The 26,442-nt window shown below is 45.3% G+C and overlaps 1 protein-coding gene across 1 annotated transcript in view; it reads left to right on the top strand.

Annotated features, from left to right (window-relative positions):
* The first annotated feature begins 307 nt into the window (after positions 1-307).
* The window catches only part of Gpr139 (G protein-coupled receptor 139), a 50,160-nt gene continuing 24,025 nt past the window's right edge, over positions 308-26,442 (top strand). Inside the window, exon 1 of the mRNA XM_021213063.2 lies at positions 308-574. Coding sequence (XP_021068722.1) covers positions 472-574 — 103 coding nt within the window. The 5' untranslated portion in view covers positions 308-471. The remainder of the gene's footprint in view (positions 575-26,442) is intronic.

Raw genomic sequence — 26,442 nt, 5'->3', positions numbered from 1 at the left:
CTTTTCCTCCAGAAACTGAAGCCAAAAAACGCAACTGGAACTGGGTTAGGCTAACATCCCACCCAAGCCCCCCACCCACAAACCTGCACCGCGCGCTGTGTGTGTGTGTGTGTGTGTGTGTGTGCTCGCGCAAGCGCGCGCGCGCGTGTACACACACACACACACACACACACACACCATCCAGGAAGCTGCTGATTGGCTGAGGGGAACGGCGTCCCGGCCCGGGTTCTGAGGCGGGAGCTGAGCGGTCCAAGGAGGGAGGTGCACACTCCGGCTTCAGGAGCCCCTCCCTCGTCCCCTGCACCCTGCCAGAGAACGGAGCTGCCTATCTAGGAGGGCAGGTGCGGAGCCACCCGAGGACACCAGCCAGTAGTGGAAGCGGGTCCCGCGGTGCGGCGATCCTCCCTAGGGCTGCCTGGTCCCCAGCCGCTTGGCAGCTGCGCCGAGCCCAGCCCGGCGAGGGGCGCGCTCATGGAGCACACGCACGCCCACCTCGCTGTGAATAGCTCGGCTTGCGGTTTAGGCTTCGTGCCGGTGGTCTACTACAGCTTCTTGCTGTGCCTCGGGTTACCAGGTGAGGGGTATGGGGGAGAGGGAGGGAAGCCAGGAGTCTCAAGTTGCAGAACAAGGCTGTCCAGAACCTCAGGGATCCCAGACACCTTCTGGAGAAGTGCCCTGGAGCCCCCCACCCCCTTTGAAAAAGTGTAAAGTTTAAACCTTGGTGGCAACTGTGGATGTTTCCATATCAGGATGAAGGGACATCGTCGCATGCCTTGTGGTTTGGCGGGGACAGTGCTTATGTGGCTCTGGGGCATTGTGACTTGTGGGTGTGCATCCACTTCAAAGGGCACCTGTGTGTGTGTGTGTGTGTGTGTGTGTGTGTGTGTGTGTGTGTGTGTGTGTGTAGGGGGTCGTATCCCTGAGGGTCCCAGAAGGGCTGCGTGAGACTTGACCGCAGCTTCTGGGCAGAAAGCCTAGGGAAGGCTTCTCTCCAGCTTTTGCCCCACTCTGTCACCTCAGCTGAGAACACTTCTGCCACACTCTGTACTTCCCTAATACATAAAGCCGAGACCTTGATCACAGTTTCTCAGGTTCAAGAGACAATGAGGTGAGCCCTTGCTGTCCACTATCTGCCCTAAGGAATAAGGTGTCTATCCGTGGCTAAGAGTCAAGGACTGCCTCTGGGTCTGGGATGTTTGGGGCAGGGATGGACACTGGCACCTCAGAGGACAGCAGTCTCCTTGAGTTTATGTCTGCTTCCTCTGGCTTTGCCTCCAGGTCAACCCCAGTCCTCCCTACCCGAGCAGCTCCCAGCGCTGCAGATGAGTGGCTGGCTGGTCCCACATCTTAATGTCCTTTGGAAAGTGAAGCTGAGACTTGTAGTGAATTCCTGAAGAGAGATAGAGCTGCTGAGGGAGGAGGGGTGTGTGCCTGGGCTATGAGGGAGACCAACTGGGACCTGGAAGAACAGCCCCCATAACCCCTGTGGTGGTGGTGGGGTTGGCTTCAGTTTGGGGGTCTTTGGTTAATCCTGTCATCTATACAATGTCATGGACATTCCTGAAGTCACCTGCAGACAGAAGGGAGAGATAGAGACAGAAAGACTCAGAAAGAGAAAAACCCCTGTTCAAGCTAGACTCTAAGCCTCCACCACTGCCCCAAGAACTTGAGCATCCTGGGATCTTGAGAAGCTAGGCTTCAGTCTCCTGGAGATCTGAGAGTCCCCTCCTCCTCAGACATATAGGGAATCCAGAGCCTGAGGAAAGATGGTCTCCTGCAATCTCCACTCCCAGCACAGGCAAGCACAAGTTTCCTAACATGGGCTCCTGTTCCCCCATGGGGAGAAAAGCTCTCTCCCTAACCTATGCCCCCTTAGAAGAGGGGCTTCACCTCTGTGCACCCTGCCAGGTAGGGTGTTCCTGTAATTACCTGGAACTGAAATTGATTTCCATCCAGGTTGTACCTCCCCCTCCTGCCCTCCAAAGCCTGTCCCCAGGGCTTTCTATTGGGAAGTCAGTTTTTGAGAGGCTGGTTATGCGTGATGCTTGCTGAAGAGAAGAAGAGCCAGAGCCCCTCTCTCCCACAGCACCCTCTAGTCAGAGTGTAGCCCCCATCCTGACTGTTCCATCTCCCCCTCTGCTGTACTAGACAATCACTCTTGGGCATTCCCTAAGCTGGAAAGACAAGGAGGCGGGTAACCTCCAAGAGTCCAAAACAGGACATGAGGTTAGGAGAGCAGAGAATGCTGACTGTCAATGACCTCAAGTCAAAGTGTCTTGGACAGTCACAGGTCACAGTCTAACTCCCACGAAGACCATGGTCTCTCCCACCCAGAGCTTTGGCACAGTATACCAGGCACTGGGTTTAGCATAGGGTTAGCCCAGGGCTAAGGGATTTAAGAGAGAGAAGGGTTGAGATTTGAACTCAAGAGGGTGTCGATGCATTTCTAGTCTTAGCTAAGAGTTTTGACCACTTATACTGTGTGCTAAAGCTAAAGATGTGCCAAAGGGCTCCAAAGCAGCTTCAGGGGCCTGGATTCAGAGAACTCATGAATGGAAGCTTCTGATTTTAGAACAGCAGCTGAATGTAGAAGGATCAAGCTTCCTAGAGAAGGGGGAGGGGGAGATCAGTTTTAGCCAAAACTATGGGCTGCAAGCAGTTTTGTTAGCAACTTGGAAGTCTGGTTCAAAGGGGGAGTCCTTGCCATTCTTTTAAAGCAGTGGTTCTCGAATGACCCTTTCACAGGAGTCATGTGTGACCATCCGAAAATGTAACCACTTACATTATGATTCATAATAGTAGCAACAAAAGTACTTGGGGGGGGGGTCGCCACAACATGAGGAACAGTAGCATTAAAGGATCACAGTGTTAGGAAGGTTGAGAACCACTGTTTTAAAGCCATACAGAGAAGCAAGCATATCCCAGCAAATGAGAGTGCAGACAGGATTAATCCAGCCTCCACCAGAGGCGGGTGGTGTGGTGGCTCTGAGCCTCAGTTTCTATCTGTAAAGTGGCAAAAGTGACAGCTTTGGTGAAGTTGAGAAAGTGATTAAGCATGTGGCTCAGTGATTGTCACATGTACCGGTTGACGCTGTGTGGCTGCAGTTATAATTGTCAATCCATGGGGTTGTCAGGAAAGGGGTCTGTTCAGCACAATCAGGGAGCCAGCAGAGGATTCAGGAGGTGACCAGAGGAGAGCACTTAGCCTGGCATGTGAGCCCTGCAAGTTTACCACGGTGGTGGTCTCCTCCTCAACCCAGAGTGACCATCAGTTAGCAAGCCCTTGTCACCACTGCTGATGGAGAGAGACACAGCCTTGTGGGGTGCGAGGTAACAGCAAAACGAAACGCGGGCCTGGCTACTATTGTTGAAAACTGAGATTTTAATTGAGTCACTCTTCCCAGCAGTGAACTCACTCCCAAGTTTTCCAAATCCCCTCAGTGCTGTTAGAGATGCGAGTGGAAATGGAGGAGCGGTGGGGAACGGCTGGGTATTTGCCAAGAGGGATCCAGTAATTACAGGAAAGTGGCAGGTGTCTCTGGCCACATACAGGCACACAGTTGCCAGAAAAGAGCTTGAAAAAAGAAGCCACGTGGTCCAGCCCCCTACTTTAAGTAATTGCCTGTGTGGACCAATGCAACAGGCTTGGCACGAGTCCAAGGAATTCCTATATGGAGTGTGAGCAGAGCTAACCACTCAAGGAATTCTTAGCCTGTCAGTTCCACAGTTTGCCCCATCGATAAAATGGGTTGAAAATCAAGTGTAATTACCTCCCCGGGTAGCATCTATTAATTAAGATACTCCATGTAAAAATAGCTTAAGTCATACCGTGGCCTCAGCTACTCACAAGACAGAGGGATTTCTTGAGATGAGAAGTTGAACGGCAGCTTAGGCAGCATAGCAAAACCTTACCCCACAAAACATTCAGGATAGCATCTGGTCCAAAAAAGGCTCATTTTACTCAGGGCCTTCTCCACACCAAATCTTTTCACCCACAGATGCATGTGAACCCATTTTATGGCTGAGTAACCCGAGGCACGGAGAAGTGCTGCGTCTGCCCTACAGCCATAGCATCAAACCAGTGATAAACGCACCTGTGCACCTGTACGTTCTGTTAAGTCGAATCTCCTCCCCTTTCCCCCAGGAAGCGGTTTTAACTAACCTTGCTCCTCCGATACTAAAAAGACTTAGCAAAGAACATCAGCGCCCCTACCCGTCATAGAACCCCATCCGTTTCTCTCCCTCCTCCTTCTTAAGTGAGGAAAATGCTTCTTATTTCTCAAGACACAGGAGTTTAGGCAAAGCTAGTGCTGATTGGCTTAGAGGAGAAGAAGCATTGTAAACGGAATGGCACAAGGAAAGAGGAATCTAGGAACTGAAAGCCCCGGGGAAGATGGCGAAAGGATGAAGGGTGGGCCGCCCTGATAAGGAAGGAACCGTGCAAAGTAAAACGGGGATTTGAAAGATTTGTTAATTTTTTCTTTCTGAAAAGTGCCCCAGACATGAAGGAAAGCAGAGTGAGGAAGGAGATGGTAGCTTAAAATGGCGCTTCACCCTACAGGAAGGAAGGTTTCCACGGTGGCCTAGCGGGGTGATGAGATCTGTCTCGGATGGCTGGGGTGAGAGGAAGGCAGCCTGACACACGGTAGTTACCATGGTTGTTAACCAAAGGGAAGAATACTAAGTGGTCCTGTGACCGGACCGAGCTATGCAGATATGTTTTCTTAATCCACAAACAGCTAGGATTAGAGAAGGTGTGGAGAACAGGCTAAGAGTGGGAACGTGAAAGCTGAGCCCCTGAGATACGGCCCGGCCTTGATGCTTATAGCCTGTGTAGCCAAGCGCAAGAGATACTAACTGTTCCATGCTTCCGTTTCTCGGGACGGGAAATGGAACGGTGGTGGTAATATTCCATACTACTGTGCTGTGAAGACTGAGTTAAGCACTAGACACATTTTGAGCACAGTAAGCACTCTGTCAAGTTACATTAGCATCATTTGAAATGTGGCAAAATCCCCCAATTTGCTTGGTGATACCAGCTTTACCCTATCATCAAAATAAGACAGACGTTATAAGAAAATAAAACTATCAGACAATAAATAGAAATGACCAAGTTACTCTTAACATACACTTGTAGTGAAAACTCGTCAGTGATAAAGGGAATTTCTTAAATGGGAAACAGAGTGCACAAATAACTCAGGACTTCCATCACACTCAGGGTCTCAAGACTCAGTGCTCCCCCAAGCCACGCGATCTGAAGTCAGGCAGGAAGAAACGCCTTCCTTGTTCCCATTTAACATGGTACTGGAAGTTTGGGCCACTGGAATAAGGCTAGAAAGAGAAACAAGGGCATTCAGAAATAAAGAGATCCAATAATTTCTAATCACAGATGCTAGAATAGCCTTCGTGGAAAACTTAAAAGATGTCACAGAAAAGCTCCTAAGAACTAACCAGGGGATCCAGTGTGTTTGCAGATTCAGTGATTAATATGTAAAAACCTACTGCTGCTGTTATCCACCAGCAATGAATAATTTGAAATTTAAAACTGAAAAAAAAAAAAAAAAAAAAAACCTCAATAGAATTCCAAGTCCCCTGTAGAACTTAAATGCTCATTCCCAGGAAGTATCACCTTCCAGGAGCAGAGGGTCCACTTGAAACAGATAATGGCATCCATGGGGCTTGAAACCCTCAAACGATGGCACGGACTGGCACACCTCCCTTCCATTGCTTCCTCTGGCTCCACAGTATTTAATGCCTCATCCCACAGGTGACCACTGCTGCTGGGCCTTCATTTCCTACGGCCTCTTTTAAGGAACATTAGTGCATTAAGCAACTCTAAATCAAGAAGCTCAACTCTCCTTCCTAGCTCTACCTGAAATGGGCACATTACACAGTGACTTACCTTTTCTTTTTCATATATCATATCAAACATTTGCAGCAAAATATATGAAATTTGGCATTCCTTTACACAGCTGTACAGCATTCTTGCATCCAAATTCATGTAAACTGCTTTCTGCCAAAGCTCGAGCACACACACACACACACACACACACACACACACACATATACACACACACACACTGCATTTCTAAATAGTCCTGCATGTTGCACCTAATTCACCCTGCATCCTGTCTGTGTCATACTCAGACACAGTTGACCACAGGAACCTTTCCATATAAGCCAGACAAGAACAGATTCAGAATTCTGGGTTCCAGGCTCCTCTGGCAGTAACTGATTATATGACATTAAGAGGTCATTCTTGACAGGGTCCTCAGAGCCACAAGAGATGCAGTTTCTGCCTGAGCTCTAGTTAGAGACATAACCCTTAGCTGGAATATAGCAATGCAGATGTGTGGAATCAAACTCACACTACAGCTCTCCTGGAAGCTGCCCATCATGGCCTTGAGATGGGGTCCAGAGCATTTTCTTTCTGCAGTCATGTGAGCATCACTTTGGATGTGGATTTGCATCCTGTGTCTTTTGTGACCTTCAGTATAACAGGACACCTCTCTGAGCCCAGGCTCTTCCATCTACAACAGTGGGATATCAAGGTCATTGGTAAAGCAGTAGTTTCTGATTACCTTACTGCCTGAATTCGAATCCTGACTCCTCCACATAATCACCTGCTACTTTGGGCAAATCTCTCACCTTCTCTAAGCCTCAGCTTCCTTAGCCATGTGGAAGATATTCACGGTGCCTGTTCCAAAGGGCTATTTTGGAAATAAATTAAAATGTGAAAATCCGTAGCTCCATTCTTGGCATGCTTGCTCTCACTTGGAGTAAGAGTCTGATAATGTTATTAACCTTCTGGTTCTTATATTGTTGCTGGAATAATTAGAAATAAGACATATGAGGACTTCTCACAGTCCCTCACACATGCCTGGAGATCCATAAACTACTGATAATTTTTTCATTATCTAATATGCACATGTGTTCAATCCATGTCTATGTCCTAGAGGCATGCTTTGTACATGGGTCTTTTCCATAAATATATTTTTCTATTCACAATAATGATAAAAGTGCCCCAGCAAGCCAAAGAAGAATAACCCCACGAGTTAGCAATAAACTCCTTCATAAGTCTAGGCAATAGGCCTTCCTAAAAGGCTTACCTGGCTTTCTGTTCAACTTTCAGAAATAGTACTGGTTGAAGCCAGCAAACATGAGCAAGTACCACAGGTTGTTGCCTGGAGAAAGTATCCAGAGTCATGAAAAGAAAGGGCCCCATCAGCAAACTTTCATGTGCAGCCTCAGAGAGACATGGGCAAAGCCTGGAATGAAAATGCCAACCAATCTTAATAATCTCTGACTCTCACATGACACCTACTGTGTACTGGGCATTTGTCAAGGTATTTCTCATGTGTGAACTCATCTAATTATTATGATGAGTCTTTGGGTCTGTATGTATGATGAACCATTTTCAGGTGAGAATTTTGGGTCATCTACCCGAGTTCACACAGCTGGGAAATGACAGAACAGTCCTGTGTGCTGCTACCCAGCTTTATCATGGAATAATGATCTCTCTCTCTCTCTCTCTCTCTCTCTCTCTCTCACACACACACACACACACACACACACCAAGACGACAAGTGGACTCAAGTGGAAGTGACAACAGGAAGGCTTAGACTAAGTGTCAGAAAGTCCTCTGCCACTTGGCTTTCTGGCCAACAACTCAGTGTTGCCAAATTGTTCCAAAACCTAGAGATCCAGATTTATGTGAAACAGCCAATGTTTCAATGTTGGTGACTAATTCAAAATATATTTTAAAGAAATCCTGGGAGCCAACACTTCCTGAGCCAAACTAAACTCATCTATTGCTATAGCCCACCAGCCTGCTGGCTTACAACTTGGGATGGGAAAGCTGCAAGAATCATTAAGAAACACCAGTGTAGATCAGGGAAGGAAACAAAACACTGTCTAGATAGGAATAATTCAGAAGACTCAAAGAAATATGTGGCCTAAGAAAGGCGTGCCAACTCTCTGATCCAGGGAATTAGCATAAGCTAGAAGAAACTTCTTCAATACTACAAACTGCATGTTGACAGTCCTTGGAACGCAGATACATCATTTTGGGAAACAGAATAGTCCTTCGAACCTGCCAGCACGGGGAATTAGGATGTGGAACACCAACCTGTATTCAAATTACAACCTTGTGGCTTCATGGTAACAGGGCTGTGGCAAGTGACCTCCATGCTCAGCCCATAGAAGGGGCTCAATGCCTTTCTCTCAGGACTTATGACATAGATACCATGAGATCACTCAGGCTAGCACAGGACATGGTGTCTGTCAGTCCTTGGCTTCTGGGTAGTTTGAATTTGTGTTTTGTCTTCTTTGCTGAGGCCAAATACCCCCACTTCAAAAAATGAGATGTCGAGGCCTCTCCTGAAGTCAGGGCCAGGATCGGCAGGGTCTTCAACAGAATTCAGCCTCCTGATCTTGGCTCCCTTTTCTCAGTCAACTGCTACCAATGTCCAGGTACAAGTAAGTGATCACGGTGAAGATAGATAGGCTGCAGCCAATGCAATGTGACTACCTGGCAAACTGGTTTTGTCCCGTTTGCATCTAGAATAGTTTTTTTAATAGTAGCCATGTATAGCATCTGTTCCTTCTTTTAAACTTCCTGATTCCATCAAAGGAATATCTCAACTTGGCACAGTGTGTCTCTAATACCTTCTCAGTATGTGCTAAGTCTCCTGGGCACAGCACCTTGGCTGGCAGTAGCATCTGACTTAAATCTAATGCTCATCTTTTCTGTTATTACATGCTTTCCCCAGTGCTAGGAATCAAACCCAGGGCCTTTCCCTAGGCAAGTGCCATACCACTGAACCACACCCAGTCCATGTGTTTGTTTTTAAGGCTACCTGATCTTTACAGCAAGGAGGCTGGCTTGTGAGTCATGGCTCTATGTAGTCTGACACAGCGATGCCAGCCATGTAAGGCTATCGAGCTCTTGACATTGGACGAGTGCAAGTGAGACGCTGAATTTTTTTTTTTATTTCATTTCAATTAATTTGCAATTAAAATCTGATCTTTTGGTTATTATAAAATAACTGTCTGGTTGGGACAACTCGGGTATGAATTTATTCACTCAGCTCTGTTTTTGTGACCTCTAAATAGAGGTCACAAAAAAAATCAGCACACACACACAGAGATGCAGTGGCAGCTGTGAACTCCACATTGGGTTCTGAAGACTTAGCACAGGGAAAAAAAAAAACAGTTCAGCATCTCAATAACTCACGTGAATTACGCGCATTGGGGGGGGTGCTTAATATATAGTGTTAAACTTTTCTTTCTCTTTTTTATTGTGGCTACTAAAATTTAACCGCATACATGATTCATATTACAATTACATTGCATTCTCCATCGAGATGGAGTGTTTTGTTTTCTACTGTGATCCACACTGCTGTTTCTTGGTGATTCTTGCAGCTCTCCCATCCCAAGGTTGTAAGTCAGCAGGCTTCTGGGGAGCACTGTAATATAACAGTGTAAATCTCGGATCCGGGCATGGTGGATTGTTCCTGTCATCTCAGCACGGGGGTGGGGGGGGAGCCGAGGTGGGCAGATTAGCAGGAGTTTGAGGCAAGCCTGATCTACATAGAAGGATCCAAATCAGCCTGGGCTACAAAATGAGTTCTCTCTCTCTCTCTCTCTCTCTCTCTCTCTCTCTCTCTCTCTCTCTCTCTCTCTCTCCCAAAAATCAATACATTTAAGAAAAAGAGACAAATAATTTTCAGTCAAAATACAAAGTAAACAATATAAAAGGTGAAACAGACTTTTAAATGCAACAAAAATCCTGAGGCCCATGGGTAACAAAAGTTTCACAGGCTCATGGCCTGTGGCACCAGAAGTTTAATTTCTCACTATTCTCTGTAGGCTAAAAGTCCAAGGTCATGGATCCAGCATGCTCTGCCTCCAGAGAGGGCTCTGTACACGCTGCTGACAGCCAACTTCTTGTCAGATGCAAAGGCAAAGAGTGTGCTGGGGTCCTTTTGTAAAGACAGCAATCCACCGTCCTGACTTCCTCACCTCTTAATGCCCAGGGTGAAGAGGCCAACTTAGGAATGTAGGAGGACAGGTGTAGGAAGACACGGACACCCCACAATAGAACCAGAACTAAAAGTCTGGGGAAACTCAACAAGTGCAATATTCTGAATAGAAAACCTGACACCAAAAGACCAAAGACCAAACCAGCTCCTCATCCAGACACAGTTGGACCCAGATGCCAAATGCTGTGTGTTTTGGTCATTATAGTTCAAGAAATTACTGCCCACCCTCAACACCTATACCACTCACAACACATACACCACCCCCAAGAAATGCAAAGAATGTGGAGCAGAGGGCAGGTCCTCTATGGGATAAAGAAGGGAGACATCACTATGTAAATGATCAAGTACCTTTGCTTTCTAGAGTTTGGATGGAGAGTGTCCTGGCTTCTCTTCCATAAAGATTACAATAGGCCGACATACATTATAAAAAAGCTAAGAACTTTTCTTCCCAGATGTGTGCTTTTATTTTTGCCCCAGCAAAGAGAGGATGACAACTCAGAAAATACTGCCAGGTACTGGCAATGTGTTAGGTGTGTTAGCTGCATGACAAGCCCCCAGTGATTCATTCCTTTCTTTGTAACATTGACATACCACCAAGTCCACCAAGCTAGTGTGCATGATCACACACACACACACACACACACACACACACACACACACACACCACAAGATATCAGCAAACCTCTCAAATGTAAAACTTCAGCTGTGCAAATGCCAGGAGACTATGAGAGTTTATCACTGAAGAACTTGACCTGGACCAAGAGGCCAAGAAACGCTCCTCTTCAGAAGAAACATTTCAAGTTATTTCAACTAGAATGACAGGGAGGGAAAGGAGGAAGAAGGGGGAAAAGGAGGGGATGACAAGGGGAAGGGAAAAGAAAGGAGAGAGGAGGAGAGGGAAAAAGAGAGGAAGAGAGGAAGGGAGAGATGGAGGGAGAGGGGAAGGAGAGAGAACAAAGCAAACAAGCTGGGCCAGGTCTCTGGCAGGAAGGGACAGAATAAACCAGGATTGAAGGAAGGCCAGACCGTCTAGAATGACAGGGGAGTGGGGGCAAAGAGAGAGACACAGGAAGCCAACCCATTACAAAGCCCAGGTGAATTGCTGTGAGCTGGGACAAGCCATTTTCTGAGGTCTAAACCAATGCATCCACCAGTGACTCCGTTCTTCCTTATTTGCCAGAATGCTTGGCAGTCAGCAGAGCTAGGGGAATTGCTTTTCTGCTACAGACATTTCTTATCATTTCAGCTAAGTGCAAAGCAAGCTATCAGCCCTATCATTTCAACCAAGGGACTCTAGCCAGACACACAAACACGCAGATGTGACACACAGAGAGAGACAGGCACACACCAGGCTCATGCATGCACACATGGGTACGACATACAGAGATGCATGGGAACTCAGAGTCTTGTACACACACATATGCACACACATGCCACAGCCAAAGATGTAGAACGGACTGTGAATGTATCCTGGCTACAGTTCACTACTTTTAGCATTCACAGCCTCACCTCCACAGTTCAGCTCCTCAGAATACTCATCAGACACCACACACACACACACACACACACACACACACACACACACACACACACACACACACACCTCTGTTCTTCTGTGAAGGAATACAATGGCTTGCCTAAAATGTATGGATTGGTTCAGCACTTGGAAGCTCCAGAGAGAACAGGACAAGGCTGAGCATTGCCTAAATCAGAGGTTTTCAACCTTCCTGATATCTCAACCCTCTAATATAGTTCCTCAAGTTGTATTTACCCACAACCATAAAGTTATTTTAGCTGATACTTCATAATTGTAATTTTGCTGCTGTTATAAATTGTGATGTAAATATTTGATATGCAAGGTATCTAATATGTGACCCCTAAGGAAGGGTCATTTGATCCCCAAAGGGGTCTTAACTCAACCCACTGGTTGAGAACCATTGCTAAAGGAATCCAAGGTCCATATTCCTGTCTCTCACAGAATATTCTCCCACATCATATCTTTCTTCCATGTTCAAAACCTTTCGTATACTGGACATGATCTGTATGTTAGGAATAACAAAGAATGCCAGGAGGTCCTTGCACTTCTCCATACTACTTAAGAGACAAATGACAAGCCAGTAAGCAAATGCATAAACAAAACCACTTGCGGTACTGATGTGCACATTGGAAATCACGTCACAGGGAAAGGTGGCAGGGAGCTACGCAATATAGGCCAGAAAACAGTGATGTTTGAGTGAAGTCTGAATAGCAAGAAAGCACTAGCTTCAGGGAACACCAGGAGAGGATATGACAGGCAGAGGGAACAGACATGGTGACAGACCAGAGATAGTAAATGAGCCAGCACCGAAGGCCAGTGGCTGGACCACACTGATGGAGAAAAAGTGGTCAGAGACAAGAGCAGATGCTGTCTTGTAAAGGTGCTTTGATTGTGTTGATTGACAGTGGTAGAAGAAAGACTTAATGGATGCTCTCAGCCAGCTATTGGATGGAACACAGGGTCCCCAATGGAGGAGCTAGAGAAAGTACCCAAGGAGCTGAAGGGGGCTGCTACCCTGTAGGTAGAACAACAATATGAACTAAGCAGTACCCCCTGAGCTTGTGTCTCTAGCTGCATATGTAGCAGAAGATGGCCTAATGGGCCATCACTGGGAAGAGAGGCCTCTTGGTCTTGCAAACTTTATATGACCCAGCACAAGGGAAGGCCTGGGCCAAGTAGTGGGAGTGGGTGGGTAGGGGAGCAGGGGCAGGGGCGGGGGTATAGGGAACTTTCAGGATAGCATTTGAAATGTAAATAAAGAAAATAATAATAAAAAAAATTAGAAAAAAAGAAGAAGAAAGACTTAAAAGAGGGTGTGGACCATTGCAGTAGAAGAGACCTCAAGGGCACAGGCAGAAGAGAGGGACCTGTGCACAGCATGCACAGTACAGCCACTGGGACTCAGCAGGAGTGAGGATCCGAGATCAGATCATGCAGCCTTGCACATGCAAAATTTTCCCCATTCATCATCAGCTGCAGATTCTAGGGAAGACAGAGACAGCCAGGAGCGAAGGGCAAGTCCATGGTGTCCTCACAACCCAAGGACATTTCTGCCTGGCTCTTGGGAGCTATGGATAGGTTCCCATGGCACAAGGGACAGCTGACATCTTGACTGTGACTGTGGATAAGTCCCGCTTATGATCAAACCCTGGGTGTCAAGAATCATAAGCAGAGAGAAGGCAGAGCCTTCGCTGAGCTGTCACCTAACAGAGGTGAACAGGATGGTGAAGGTCACCTTCAGCATTGTCATTTGATAAATGAGTGGGATGGGAGTTCAGGCCAGACAGGCAGAGGGACATTGTCACCATGACTGCATTCAGCTCTAATGATACAAAATCTGGCAAGGAATTTCTACCCCAAAACTGAGATATGAACAGACGTAGCTCAAGAAAGGGCAGAACTGGTTGCTTTCTGGATCTTCTCACCATTGACCTGGCCACAGAAGATCATCCCTTGAGATAAGATGTGTTTTATTGTTCTGAGCACTAAATACCCTCCTCAAAATGTTAGTCAGAGGCATGCTGGTTCCCTCTCTCCTTAGCCACCCTCACTTCCTTTCTTAAAGACATTTGAACCAGCCCCACGCCCATCCCCATCCATCAGCAGCCAGAAGATGCACTCTGAAGTGTAGGAAATGCCCGCTTAAGCTTCATTCAATAGCAACACCTTCCCTTAAGTAACACTTGGAGGCCAAGCCTAGCAATCCATAGTTCTAAATGCAAGCATGACTGCATGTAGGAGACAGACAAGAGGATCGTGTGGTCAGGGCCAAGACAGTAGGACTATACAACAGGAACGCTCTCCAAAATTATCCGTATTTCTCCTGATGAGACTTCCCACACTGTCACCTAAAGCTTAGAGCCAAGACCAACAGCCTCCTTAGGGCAGGCTTAGACTATGCAGACCCCCATCCCTCTCCTCATTGCCTTCCAGCACAGAGAGGTTTATTTTTATGTCTAATGTTTTTCCCCTCGCTTTGCCTCTAAAGAAATTTAAGTTGGCCATTTTTATTCCTGCTTCCTATTTAGTTACATGTACAGTATGCATCACATGTAAACACAGGCACACATGCACATGCACACATGTGTGCACACATACAATCAAGTCATCACAATTTGACCTTTCTGCACTTCTTCAGCCATTCTAAATGGGTTTCTTAAAAAAAAATGAAGTTATAATATTTTGATTTGAGTTCCAACTGGACTTCCTGTCTGTATATAATTAACATCTGTAAATTTCTATGTCATCTGTAAGATAGGGAGGATGCCCATCTGGCTGAGGGCAGTACATAAGACAATGCACACAGCAGACTTTTAACAAATACAAGACTTCCTTTCTTAAGCCATGCAAGGATTTCCTATCAGCTACCCAATGGGGCTATTCAGGCTACATTATGAAGAACTGAGTTCAGTTTTACGAGATCCAATTTTCAGTTAAGGAGGAAAACAAGGGACGGGAAGACAAAGTGAGCATGCTATGGGCTCTTTGCCCTTAAAAACTCACATGCTTATTAAGACAAATCAAAAATCATACCAATAGGTGACTTGTTTTACATCAGGGGTGGGGTACTGGAGAAGTAAGGTGTTTAAATTCCTGTGGGGATTCAAAATAAGAGGGGTTTGTATTTGCCTGGGAATGTCAAAAAGATGCCAAAGTAGACTAGGAGTCCTTGACAGTAGTCCTAGCTTACACTCAAATTTCCTCTGATGATCCTTGGCTCATAGTTATAAGTTGAAAAATATTGGATGGATGGATGGATGGATGGATGGATGGATGGATGGATGGATGGATGGATGGATGGATGGAGATAGGTGGATATACAGATGGGTTTATGAGTGGACAGGTGGGTGAATAGGTAAATAGATAGCAAGAAAAACAGGTAACTGCCTTTCAAATTTTAGAAAAGCAATTTCCATACCAGCCTCTAAAAAACTTGAGACATTGTAACTGTATCTTCCTTATATCAGCAGCAGCAGAGCATTTACTGAGTATTTAATATCTGCTGGGCGTTTTGCTCCATGACACCTCACTTAATATTCACAGCTATACCTGAGAGCCTGGCACTTCCATCATGTCTACTTAGCAGATAAGGAAGCAGATTGTAAAAGAAAGTGACCTTCCCAAGGTCACCTAGCCAACAGGCAGCAGAGCTGAGGTGAGATGGGTCTGCCCCTCGCTGTTCATGTTCTGTGCTTGCCCATGAGCCTGCTGCAGATGTTGGCATTCAGGGCACGGGACAAGACAAATGCTGTGTCTACTGACCTCTGTCTTGGTTCACCCTCCCATCCTGGTCTTTGCAGACATTCTAAGGAACTATGTCTTTCTTTTTGACTGAGGACTCTCCTAATGTTCCCTTTGCCCTCTCCCTAAGCAGATGGTTTAATTACTTGAAATCATTTTTTTTTTAAACCAAGGACATGCAGGTGAATTTCCTCTCCACTCCATACTAAGTTACAATATTGAAGTTGAGTTACTTCTTTTTTCCATAAGCTAGCATATTGTGATCAAACAATTCTCCTAAAAATAACTTTCCTTGTCCAGATCCTTCCAAGTTTCCCCCTGTCACCCATAAGGAAGTTCAGAGTCAGGCAAGACTCAGAATTCTAAATCCAGTTCCTGTAGAGAATGCTCATTGGCCACCTAGTCCATGCCAGATTGCTATTCCTAATGTTTATAGAGTTATCAATAAGAATCACTAACATTAATATAGTGCTGACCAATATGCAAAGTAAATTAAAACTTACAAAGAACTCATCCATTATGAAACAGAAGCTCGGCGGAGTTAAGTGGCTTCCCTGAGCTACTTTTAGAAGGCAAAGTTAAAACTGCAGCTCTATGCTATGACATCAAAACCAGAGCTGTGCCTTTTATGACTCGTGCAAGCCCACCCTGTGAATCTTGTGGGAGTTTTCCATTGTCCATTCCTTTGTGAATTATCTACTAGCCACAGAGGCAGATAGAGCTGGGCTTCTGCTCTTGGGCAAGGTACAGTCTACTTGAAGAGATGAAGCTAAGTATGCCATGGGCCAAAGATGTGCCTTGCCAGCACAAGTTGTGGGTTGGTGGCAGTGCTGGCAAGAGAGTGGGAAGAAGCAGATGTGCTCTCGCTGTTCTCTGGATCCCATGCTCCTACCTTCTGAGACCCACCATGCCCTGTATGTGCTGACCACAAATTCGTTCATCATCACATACAGGCCAAGCAGCTCTCTTATGAGATTTATAGCTAAGCAATGACAAATGACCTTTGTCCTTACTTGTAAGATATGTTCTGTCCAGTAGGCAAAAAAAGTAAATTGACAAACTATTAGTATGCCATGGGGAGCATTCAATATTTAGTTATGTTTTACCTTTTACAACACCCTTTGTGTGTTGCATTGATTCTTACCATACAGTAGAGTGGTTCACTTTAGAGAAAAACCTCAGGATGATCCCACAGCCCCAAAGAGTGGTAACTCCTACATTCATTGCTCTCCACATCCCTCTGCAGCAGTGGAGACAGCTGAAACACAGCAAGACTGCTGGAACTTTACCAGCAGAAACTAAGCTAACTCATTTGCTGCAATCAGGACCCAGCTAGCCAGAATTTGCATCACTGTCACAGAAGAGCTCTCAGAAATGAGTGACAGAACGGTTTATGTTGGCTCATAGTTTCAGAGGGCTCACCCTTCTCAGTGGGGTTGGGGCATGGTGGAGCAGAACTGTTCACCTCATGGTGGCCAAGAAACAGAGGGGAGGGAAATGCTAGGGCCTTCTGGCTTTCTTCCTCCTTCCTTGGCCTACCCATGGGATGGTGCCACCTACATTCAGAGAGGGTCTTCTCTTCATTAACCTTGTCTGGAATCACATTGGGCAGAAGTCTTTCTCGGTTCCTACGTGATTCTATATCCTGTCACATGCCAATTAATATTAATTATCACAATAATTAATGATAACTGTGTGCCTACTCTACACTGGGCTCCATTTTAAGTACCTTACATGAACTGATGGGTCCCATCCTTCTAAATCCATGAAATAGACACTGTTTTTTAAAGACTTGTTTATTTTTATTCCTATGTGTATGAGTTCTTACCTACATGCATATAAGTACACCACAGTGTACACAGTGTCCTATGGAGGCCAAAGAGAGTGTTAGATCTCCTGGGACTAGAGATACAGGTGGTTGTGAACCACCATGTAGATGCTGGAAATAGAACCCAGGTCCTTTGCAAAACCAACAAGTGTTTTTTTGCCACCTAGCCATCTCTCCAGCCCTAATATAGAAACTATTCATAAAACAGAAGCACAAAGTTGGCTGTCAGTGGTACAAGGTAATAGTAATATTGTGGCAAAGCCATGCTTCCAAGCTACTCACCAGATGCTGTAGCCTTGGTTCTTATTTGCACCAGGAGGTCAAGAGGTGCATGTTAATATTTCTTCCAGAAAAATAGATCTTGGTTCCAACATCACCCAAATAGATGTTTCATTAAAGCCAGAGTCCCTCTCTTCAGACATGGATATAGGACTTGGGGACCCCATCTTTGGGCATGCAGGAGTATCTCCACCAACCAGGAAGAAATGCTTTCCTTAAGAGACATGACACTGAGAGTGGTATTTAATGCCTTCATGGGTAGGTAGGATTGGAAGCACATTTTTTTTCACTCTGGTAAGAGCCAGGAACTAATAGTAGAGATGTTCATGACATTGTGAGACTTTGACCACCAGACAAACTCTTTGAGGATCCAGAAGACAAAATACAACCAAGATAGATGGAAAGCATTGTCTCTACCCCTGCTCAAATTGGAGCTGCCCTCTGATAGATAACTAGGCTGTGAGCATGGAGTCCTCCCAGTATGCTTTCTCACTAGTCATATGGAGTCCTCCCAGTATGCTTTCTCACTAGTCATGGCTGATGTATTTAGCCTTAGGTCCTTTTTCTTCATTCCTCTGTGACTTTTCAGTTGATCCTTCTATGTTTAGGAGAATATAACTATCTTTTCTGCAATTAATAATTGTAAATAAAATTATAATTTTAATTATAATTATAGTGGCTTTCTCCTCTTATTTTTGGTTCTATGACTCTAGTTAGCATGCAAATTTGGATTCTTTTTTTTAAGATTTGTTTATTATTTATTTATTTATTTTATGTGTTTGAGTACACTGTAGCTGTACTGATATTTGTGAGCCATGATGTGGTTGTTGGGAATTTGAATTCAGGACCTCTGCTTGCTCTAGTTGACCTTGCTCACTCCAGTCTAAAGATTTACTTATCATTATATGTAAGTACAATGACGCTGTCATCAGACACTCCAGAAGAGGGTGTCAGATCTCATTACAGATGGTTATGAGCCTCCATGTTGTTGCTCAGATTTGAACTCAGGACCTTCATAAGAGCAGTCAGTGCTCTTACCCACTGAGCCATCTCTCCAGCCCTGGATTCTTTATTAGAAACATTAGTATGTATTAGATAAATTCATTTTACCTATAGTATTTTTTTAGAATGGGAGAAATGATTACGTGTTTCACCAAACACAGACCAAATGGCTTTGAAAACAGCACACCAGACACAGACTAAAGATGCCCCTATAGCAACTCCTGTGGAATGTGGGTGTCTAGACTCAGATGCTACATTCTGAAAGAACTTCTCTGTATAGGAGATCAGGCTACAGACTGAGCACAAGTCCCTGAACAAGACAGAAGGACACAGCTATCCTTGTGAGAGCTCCAATATCAGGACCACAAAGAAAAGAGACAAACATATATGAGTAAAAGTATTTTGGTAAAGAATTAACTGGATGTGGTCTTACAGGCAGACAGCAAAATATTACCCCAGGATGCTAAACCTGGCTGTGAAATCAATAATAACCAGGAAACTGGCTGAATTTTTATTAGCTTTTAAAATCTATTATAATCTATTTATCTGAGAATGGGAAGAGATGAGAGCAATGGAATTAGAGTTTTTCATGTATGAATGCTTTTGAGAATGCGGATTCAAGAGAAATTAGCAGCTATTTTAATTTTCTACTATCTCGCTCCCCATACCAAATCAGGCTACCTCCAAAATATCTCATGATAATTAACATTTGCCTAACGCTTTTCCGGTTTGCAAAGCCGCTTCACGGGCATTATCTCCAACAGTCCCCAAAACAACCTTGGAAGTTTGCAAAGCAATTTCACCGAGGTTATCACACTGGGCTCTTGAATTCTCATTCTTCATTCCCCTGCGGTCCACACAGCAGCCATGCCTGTCCTCTTACAGCTCTGCAAACACAGCATGTCTTCACACTTCTGTGACTTTGTACTTGTGACTCCACCACCAGAAAAGAAACGCGCCCTTCTCTAGTTTGACCAGAGTGCCTTTATTTCATTTTGGGAAATCAGAAAACAGGAGAAGGGCAGGGCCCCCTAGAATGATGAATAGCTGATGTTGGTACCCATGATAGGAGCTGCCCAGTGGAAACAAGAGCAAAATTTCTGAGTTGCAGATTGTGTGGATATCAATGAAAGCTGTGGTGCCTCCTTAAAGAATTGTGGCAACTGACATATTACAATTGGGGAAGACATGGGTTCAAATTTAGACTGCTACTTAGTTAGAAGTGACTTTGAGGCAGTGACTAGACCTAAGCCTATATGCTCTCCATTACGGAAGGGTCTAATAAACCCCATCTTCAGAGTGAGGGGCACAACAAGAGATCACTGTCCATGAAGCTCTGTCCACCATTTCTAGCTTGTCATAAGAGACTCTGGAAGCTACTTGGATGATCATGACCACTTACTTTGTGGCAGGAAAGGTCGTAAAATCATTTATTGCCACAGTCCTCATTCTTACAGCTCCTGAGTGATTATTTACTGTTTCTCTAATTTCTAGGGAGGGGGCAAGTCCTTTTCCCACAGACGATTAGTGTCCTGCCTTGCATGTGGCATTTTTGCTCAGAGCTTAAAATGACAGTTTGCTTCATCATAGGCAAGGTTATAGCAAGGCTAGGGGACATCAGGCTGTCACTGATGGTGGGTGAACCAGCTGATTCATGAAGGAAGGACAGGCAAGAGTTATCCAGATGATGGACAGGAGAAAGACTATAGGAGGCAAAGAGTGTGCAGACAAAGACAGAAGGCTGGAGACAGTGTGTCATGTTTAGACAACTTTGTTTCTCCATAGCATGGACAAGAGTAGTGAGTAAAACCAGAATTCTTGAACAGAGGCCAAATTCTAGCCCTGCCTGCCATCTATGTGCAACCCTTCAAAGCCCCCTTGCCACACAGAATCTGTTTTCAGTCCCATTTTTTCAGAGAAAAAAAAAAAAACAGAAACTTCATGGACTTTTCCAAAGTCACTATCTTAAACCAACTTGTGTTGCTGTAACAAAGTGTCTGAGACTGGCCTATGTACAAATTAAAGAGGTTTTAGTTACCCCATGACTCTGTTGTCTGCAAAATTCAAATATCGCCAATCATGTCAACATCTAGCAAGGGCATCCTGGCCGTGTCATAACATATCAGCAAGCACTGATGCAGAAAGTGTGCATCTGAAGAGAGAAGCCAGGTGATGTGAGACAAAATGCAGCCAGAGAGCCTGGGCTTGCTCTATGAAACCCACTCTCACAGGAACTAACTCCTGTGAGACTCAAATCAGTCTCCCCAGAAGAATAGGCTAGTGAAACATCTCAGCAGATAAAGCACTTGCCACCAACGCAGAAGGACTGAAATCAGTCCCTGGAACCCACATGACAGTGACAGAGGGCACAGAGGTTGGTTTTCAGAAGCTCCCAAACTAAACCCATTTCCATATAATTATGCCTCCTTGAACTACATGCCATTCAGCTGTGAGCTTAGGCTGGAAAATACTTTAAACACACACACACACACACACACACACAAACACACATACACAATTTCCAATTTCTCCAACAATAGAAAACTGAAATCAGTCCCTGGGACCCACATGATGGTGAGTAGATCTCACAGCAGATATCCTCTGATTGTCACATGCATGCCATGGCACACACATGCATACACATGCACACACAGAGAGAATAAATAAGTGTTTAAAAGAAAAAGAACAGTCGTGAGTTAACCACCAACCACCAAACCCCACCTCTTAAAAGCTTTTAATACCACTTGGGGAAAGCAAGCTCCCAGGACAAACAGCCTCATCTAAGCCACACAAGCTAGAGCCGAGCCTATCGTGCACACCATCGTGGCTGAGCTGGAAAAAATATAGCTTCTTCCCTCTGTGGCACACGGGCTGGGTCCTGAAGCCAGAGAGAAACAAACTGTTCCAAAGTTACAAGGAAGCCATCTGCTGCCTGTTCATCTCATCTCGGTAAGGTCCAAAGCCCCTTCCTCTCCATTATCCCAGGGCACAGACCTGGGTTTTCAGAAGCTCCCAAACTAAACCCATTTCCATATAATTATGCCTCCTTGACCTACATGCCATTCAATTGTGAGCTTAGGCTGAAACTTACTTTAAAAAAAAAAAAACCACACACACACATACACACACACAATTTCCAATTTCTCCAACAACAGAAAATTGCTTCCTGAGGCCCCCAGGTAATTAGACATTGTCCTCCGGGTATGGCCTGTTCCCTGCCGTCTGCATCTCCAGCACAGACAGCACCATTTCGACCCTGCATCTGAGCACAGGTCCCCCTGTGGAACAGAACATCCTGGGGAGGGCAGCCTTGGAGGTGTGTGCCCGGACTGTGTGTGCTGGGGAATTTTCCAGTGTTCTTAAACATCCAGCTCCCTGTGATCCTTCCTCTGCTAAGCCAAAATGGTGGGCAGGGAAGCACGCCCTGCATGGGAAGAGGTTACTCCTTGTCAACCCAGTCACTCTTGTCACATCACGTGGTTGAGGAAGCTCCAGTGGCTGGCCATACTTACCAGCTTTGTTGATATTCATAGCAGAGCCTCTGTTACACACATACACACACACACACACACACACACACACACACACCCCTCATTACCCTTCAGAGATGCCTGTGGTTTGCCACAAATAACAAGCTTTATACTTAGTCAAACCCCTTAATGCTCAAAACTTTTTGGTGACTCCCCACTGCCTCAAGACAAAGCCCCTCCAACAGGACTGCAAGGCCACTGAAGTGAGAAAATGTCTCTACCTCTTACCTAGCGACCCCTTCTCACACTTTTCCTCTCCCTCTCTGTCTCCTTGTCCCTCTCCACCTCCCTCCCATTCTCTCTGAGAAAGGGGGAAAGATGGCATTCATAAGGGGTCCTAATGAGGACAGCTTGAGCTGGAAGGCAAGCCTACATGGAAGTATGGGTCAGCGTGACCTTTCCTTCTGGTTTTCTTCTTTTTGTGATGTATTGATTGTGTGTGTGTGTGAGTGTAGGTGTGTGCACATGACAACTTTTTTGGGTCTCAATGTTCTTGCCTTCCACCTTGTGGCAGGATCTCTCTCCAGCGACCCTGTTGCTACACTCCTAGACTAGTGGCCTATGAACTTCCAGGGAATTCTCCTGCAGTCTGGCTTGATTCTGATGCGCCATAGGCCTCAGTCATCCTTGGATGACTAGCAGGCCTCCCAGGTGTCAGCTCCCCTCTGTCCTTTTCCCTCTTGCTTCAGTGCATAGACTCCAGAGCACCAAGCTCTTCCTTACCGTTGAAGCACTGTCTGGGATTCCTTCTCTACCTCTAATCTTTTGCCTATCGGGCTTTATTTCTAAATGCTTCCCAGATCTCTGCATGAGCCAGGCTGCAAGTACTTACACATACTTGTGTGAATATGGTGTGTGTGTGTGTGTGTGTGAGAGAGAGAGAGAGAGAGAGAGAGAGAGAGAGAGAGAGAGAGAGAGAGAGAGTGCATGCGCTGCTTCTAAATCTTTCTCAACACACTGAAAGATATGACCACAGTTGGCTGATATCCCAAGTGAAACCACACAGCAACTCCACTCTTGGAAGGGGGTAGGGGTTGTACTGTGCCCTGGGAGTTCCAGGCCCTCCTCACGCAAGCACACTCTGCCAACCTGGTGCTCTATAAAAGCTCTAGCGCAGAGCTACTGAAGGGAGCAGGGATTTTGAAACAAGCCTTTCTGTTTCCTTGGGCTGTTTCCATTTATGTGTTATGAATACATTGAACCTGGATCCCACACTCTGAGAACCTGACCCACACTTGGGTATGCTGTTGGGCATCCCAAGTTTATGTTGAGTTAAACTGGGTGCATTGGATTGGAAGAGTACGACCTCAAACACAATACCAAATTAATTTCCAAGTAATCACCAGCACATTTGATTGTCATCCAATTTATTTCCACAGTAACCCCTTAGAAATATTCTAGTGTATTCACAATATTCCAGTGTATGGAGAAGCCCAAACACCAAACTCTAAGAAGTTGGTGTTTAATTAACAATTATTAGCAAACTGGACCTGATAAGTCTACTCTAAGCCTGTTTGCCTGTATAATAGCAGTGTATATACTTTGTGGACCCAGGCACTGCTGAAGCCACTGTCCCCATACTGTAATTCATGAGATCTTCACAACAGCTTGTGAGTGCCACATCATGTTAGGTCTCAGAGCTGAGTGAACTAATGCACAGAGAAGTGAGAGCCATTATCCCAGATCACAGGGCCAGAAAGTAGCAGATGTATATTCAGCAACCAATTTCTATTTGTTACATGTGTCCTTCTTGGATGATGCCAGGAGCCCTTGAGCTACCTTCTTGATCATAAAAATGAGGTCCATGGTCCTTGGGGTCAACTCTTGCAGTGTCTGTCTGAAACAGGAGAGGTATCCCAGCACGTTCATATGAGCTCACGGCTCCCCACCTAATGGGTCGTGCAATTGAGGATGTTAAACACAAAGCTAGCACTAGGAAACAGCTGGGGTTTTGAAGCCATGTTGATCACTGAGGTTTGCACACAGCCTTGGCTATTAAGGAGTGAGCTGTCTTTATGAAGCAGACCCTCAGAGCAATAGCCTTAAGGCTAGAAAGACAGCTTGAGTCAATGACTAAAGAACTGTAGTTTTACTGTATTGTACTCATTCCTATTCACCGGTGTTTCTCACAGTCATATGTCCATGTCTTTGCTCAGGCTGTTCTAGGACCTTTAACTCTACTCTGCGTGGTCTCATCCTTCATGCCTCTAAGAAGCCTTTACTGGACCCTGACCATGGACCAGTAAGTGGCTATATCTCTTGAGCCATACTTGCTGCACGTCCAGTGTCCTTTCTGCCCTCAGTGCATGAACAGCACAAGACATGGATGAGTTTAGCATGTGCCCTTGAATGAAAGAAGCAAGCTCAGAGAAAGATTTGACTTACCCAGGGCCACAGAGCCGTGAGAAAGAAGAACATAGCCCTACAGGTCAGAGTGGGATATGAGCTCCCTGTATGTCTGCTCGTCACTGCATCCTTATCTCTGGGACAGTGTCTGTTGCATAATAGGTAGTTAGGAAAGGTTTGTTGAATGGATATGTGAATTCCAACATTGTTTATTGCTTCTTTTGTCCTTGCCATGGGAGAACAAGGCAGGGTCACAGAAAATGATGGCTTTATGTTGGCCACATTTTATATGCACAATTGATAAGCTATTTGCCCACTGCTAAAAATACGTACCACTGGCAACCATTGGATGGATAGTGCTTAGCTCAAGATGTTTAATCAAACAGCGACAACCCAAGCAGAGCCACAATTAGCCTCTGACACCCCAGTGAACTCCAGATGAACAGCCCGGAAGCCTCTGACTTCCTGTTAGTCCCCTGGCACCCAGTGACCATCACCCTGGGTCTGCAAAACAGCAAAAGAATAAATGAGCGTCCTCTGCCCAAGGCAGACACCAGCTGGAGCAGATGGGTAGGATAGGCAGAAAGAGAACACATGGGATGAACGCCATGGAGAACAACCAGTGGGGAACATCACTGGGTAGCGGAAGAGACAATGGAGTCATCTCAGTCATGCGCAGTGGAGTTCAAGAAAACCATTAGATCCAGAAATCCCTTTATCCTCTCATCCTCCTAGTCCCAGGGGTCCCCGAAGGCCATATGGCTCCTCTGAAGGACATTCTTTTCTTCCCTTGACTTTCTCATGCCACACACATTTGCTGATATACATAATGGTCCATTCTCCCAAGCTGATTTAAAAAAAAAAAAAAAAAAGCATATGAGCAAGTTGGTATCAAGTAGACTTTAGAGTCTCATAAACTGTGCTCCAGTCTGGGATCAAGCATATTCTTGTTGATTAAGAAGTTACACCTCAGAGCTTCAGTATTCCCATCTCTAAAACAGAGATAAATCTACCTCATGGTGTGAGGATTAAATTCAATATATATTAAAACTTCAGAAGGTGAGATGCATAGGATATGTACTCAATAAAGAGAAGCCTTCTAGGTGCTGGGATATGTATGCTAGCCAACCTCTCTACTCCGGGTTACACTCTCAGATCTTGGGCACTATTACTTTTATTTATTTATTTATTTATTTATTTTGGTTTTTCGAGNCAGGGTTTCTCTGTGTAGCCCTGGCTGTTCTGGAACTCACTCTGTAAACCAGGCTGGCCTTGAATTTAGAAATCGGCCTGCCTCTGCCTCCCAAGGGCTGGGATTAAAGGCGTGCACCACCACTGCCCGGCTATTATTTTTTTTTAAATGATTTATTTATTATTATACATAAGTATACTGTAGCTGACTTCAGACACACCAGAAGAGGGTGCCTCATTACAGGTGGTTGTGAGCCACCATGTGATTGCTGGGATTTAAAATCAAGACCTTTGGGAGAACAGTCAGTGCCCTTACCAGCTGAGCCATTTCACCAGCCCCGGGAACTATTATTTTAAATGCACCTTCTTTGCTCTGTTTTAAATGTAAACTCTTCTAGGCTTCATGCCAGATGATGAAAAAGCTGGTTGGGGCATTAGATATGATCATGTTCCTCTTCCTTGGCATTATTCATCTATAAGTAGATGAAAGTCTTACCGACTTCATTAGTTTGGACTAAGTGCTCTATGCAAATGGTCCTCACTACTACGTCTATTGTAGGGGTGTTACCTTCCGATAGGTCTGGGAAGGTCACAGTGAGCTGAAACTATGGGAAGTTGGTAATGGGATAATTTATCCAATCCTCAGAGAATACTCATTTTTTCCCAATTTTTATTAGGTATTTATTCCATTTACATTTTAAATGCTATCCCCAAAGTCCCCTATACCCTCCCCCTACCCCTACCCACCCACTCCCCCCTTCTTGGACCTGGTGTTCCCTGTACTGAGGCATATAAATTTTGCAAGACCAAGGGGCCTCTCTTCCCAGTGATGGCTGACTAAACCATCTTCTACATATGCAGCTAGAGACACGAGCTCTGAGGGTGCTGGTTAGTTCATATTGTTGTTCCACTTATAGGGTTGCAGACCCCTTCAGCTCCTTGGGT

This window comes from Mus pahari, chromosome 1, assembly GCF_900095145.1.
Source record: "Mus pahari chromosome 1, PAHARI_EIJ_v1.1, whole genome shotgun sequence".
NCBI classification, from domain to species: Eukaryota; Metazoa; Chordata; class Mammalia; order Rodentia; family Muridae; genus Mus; species Mus pahari.
This window is presented reverse-complemented; position numbering and strand designations above follow the sequence as displayed.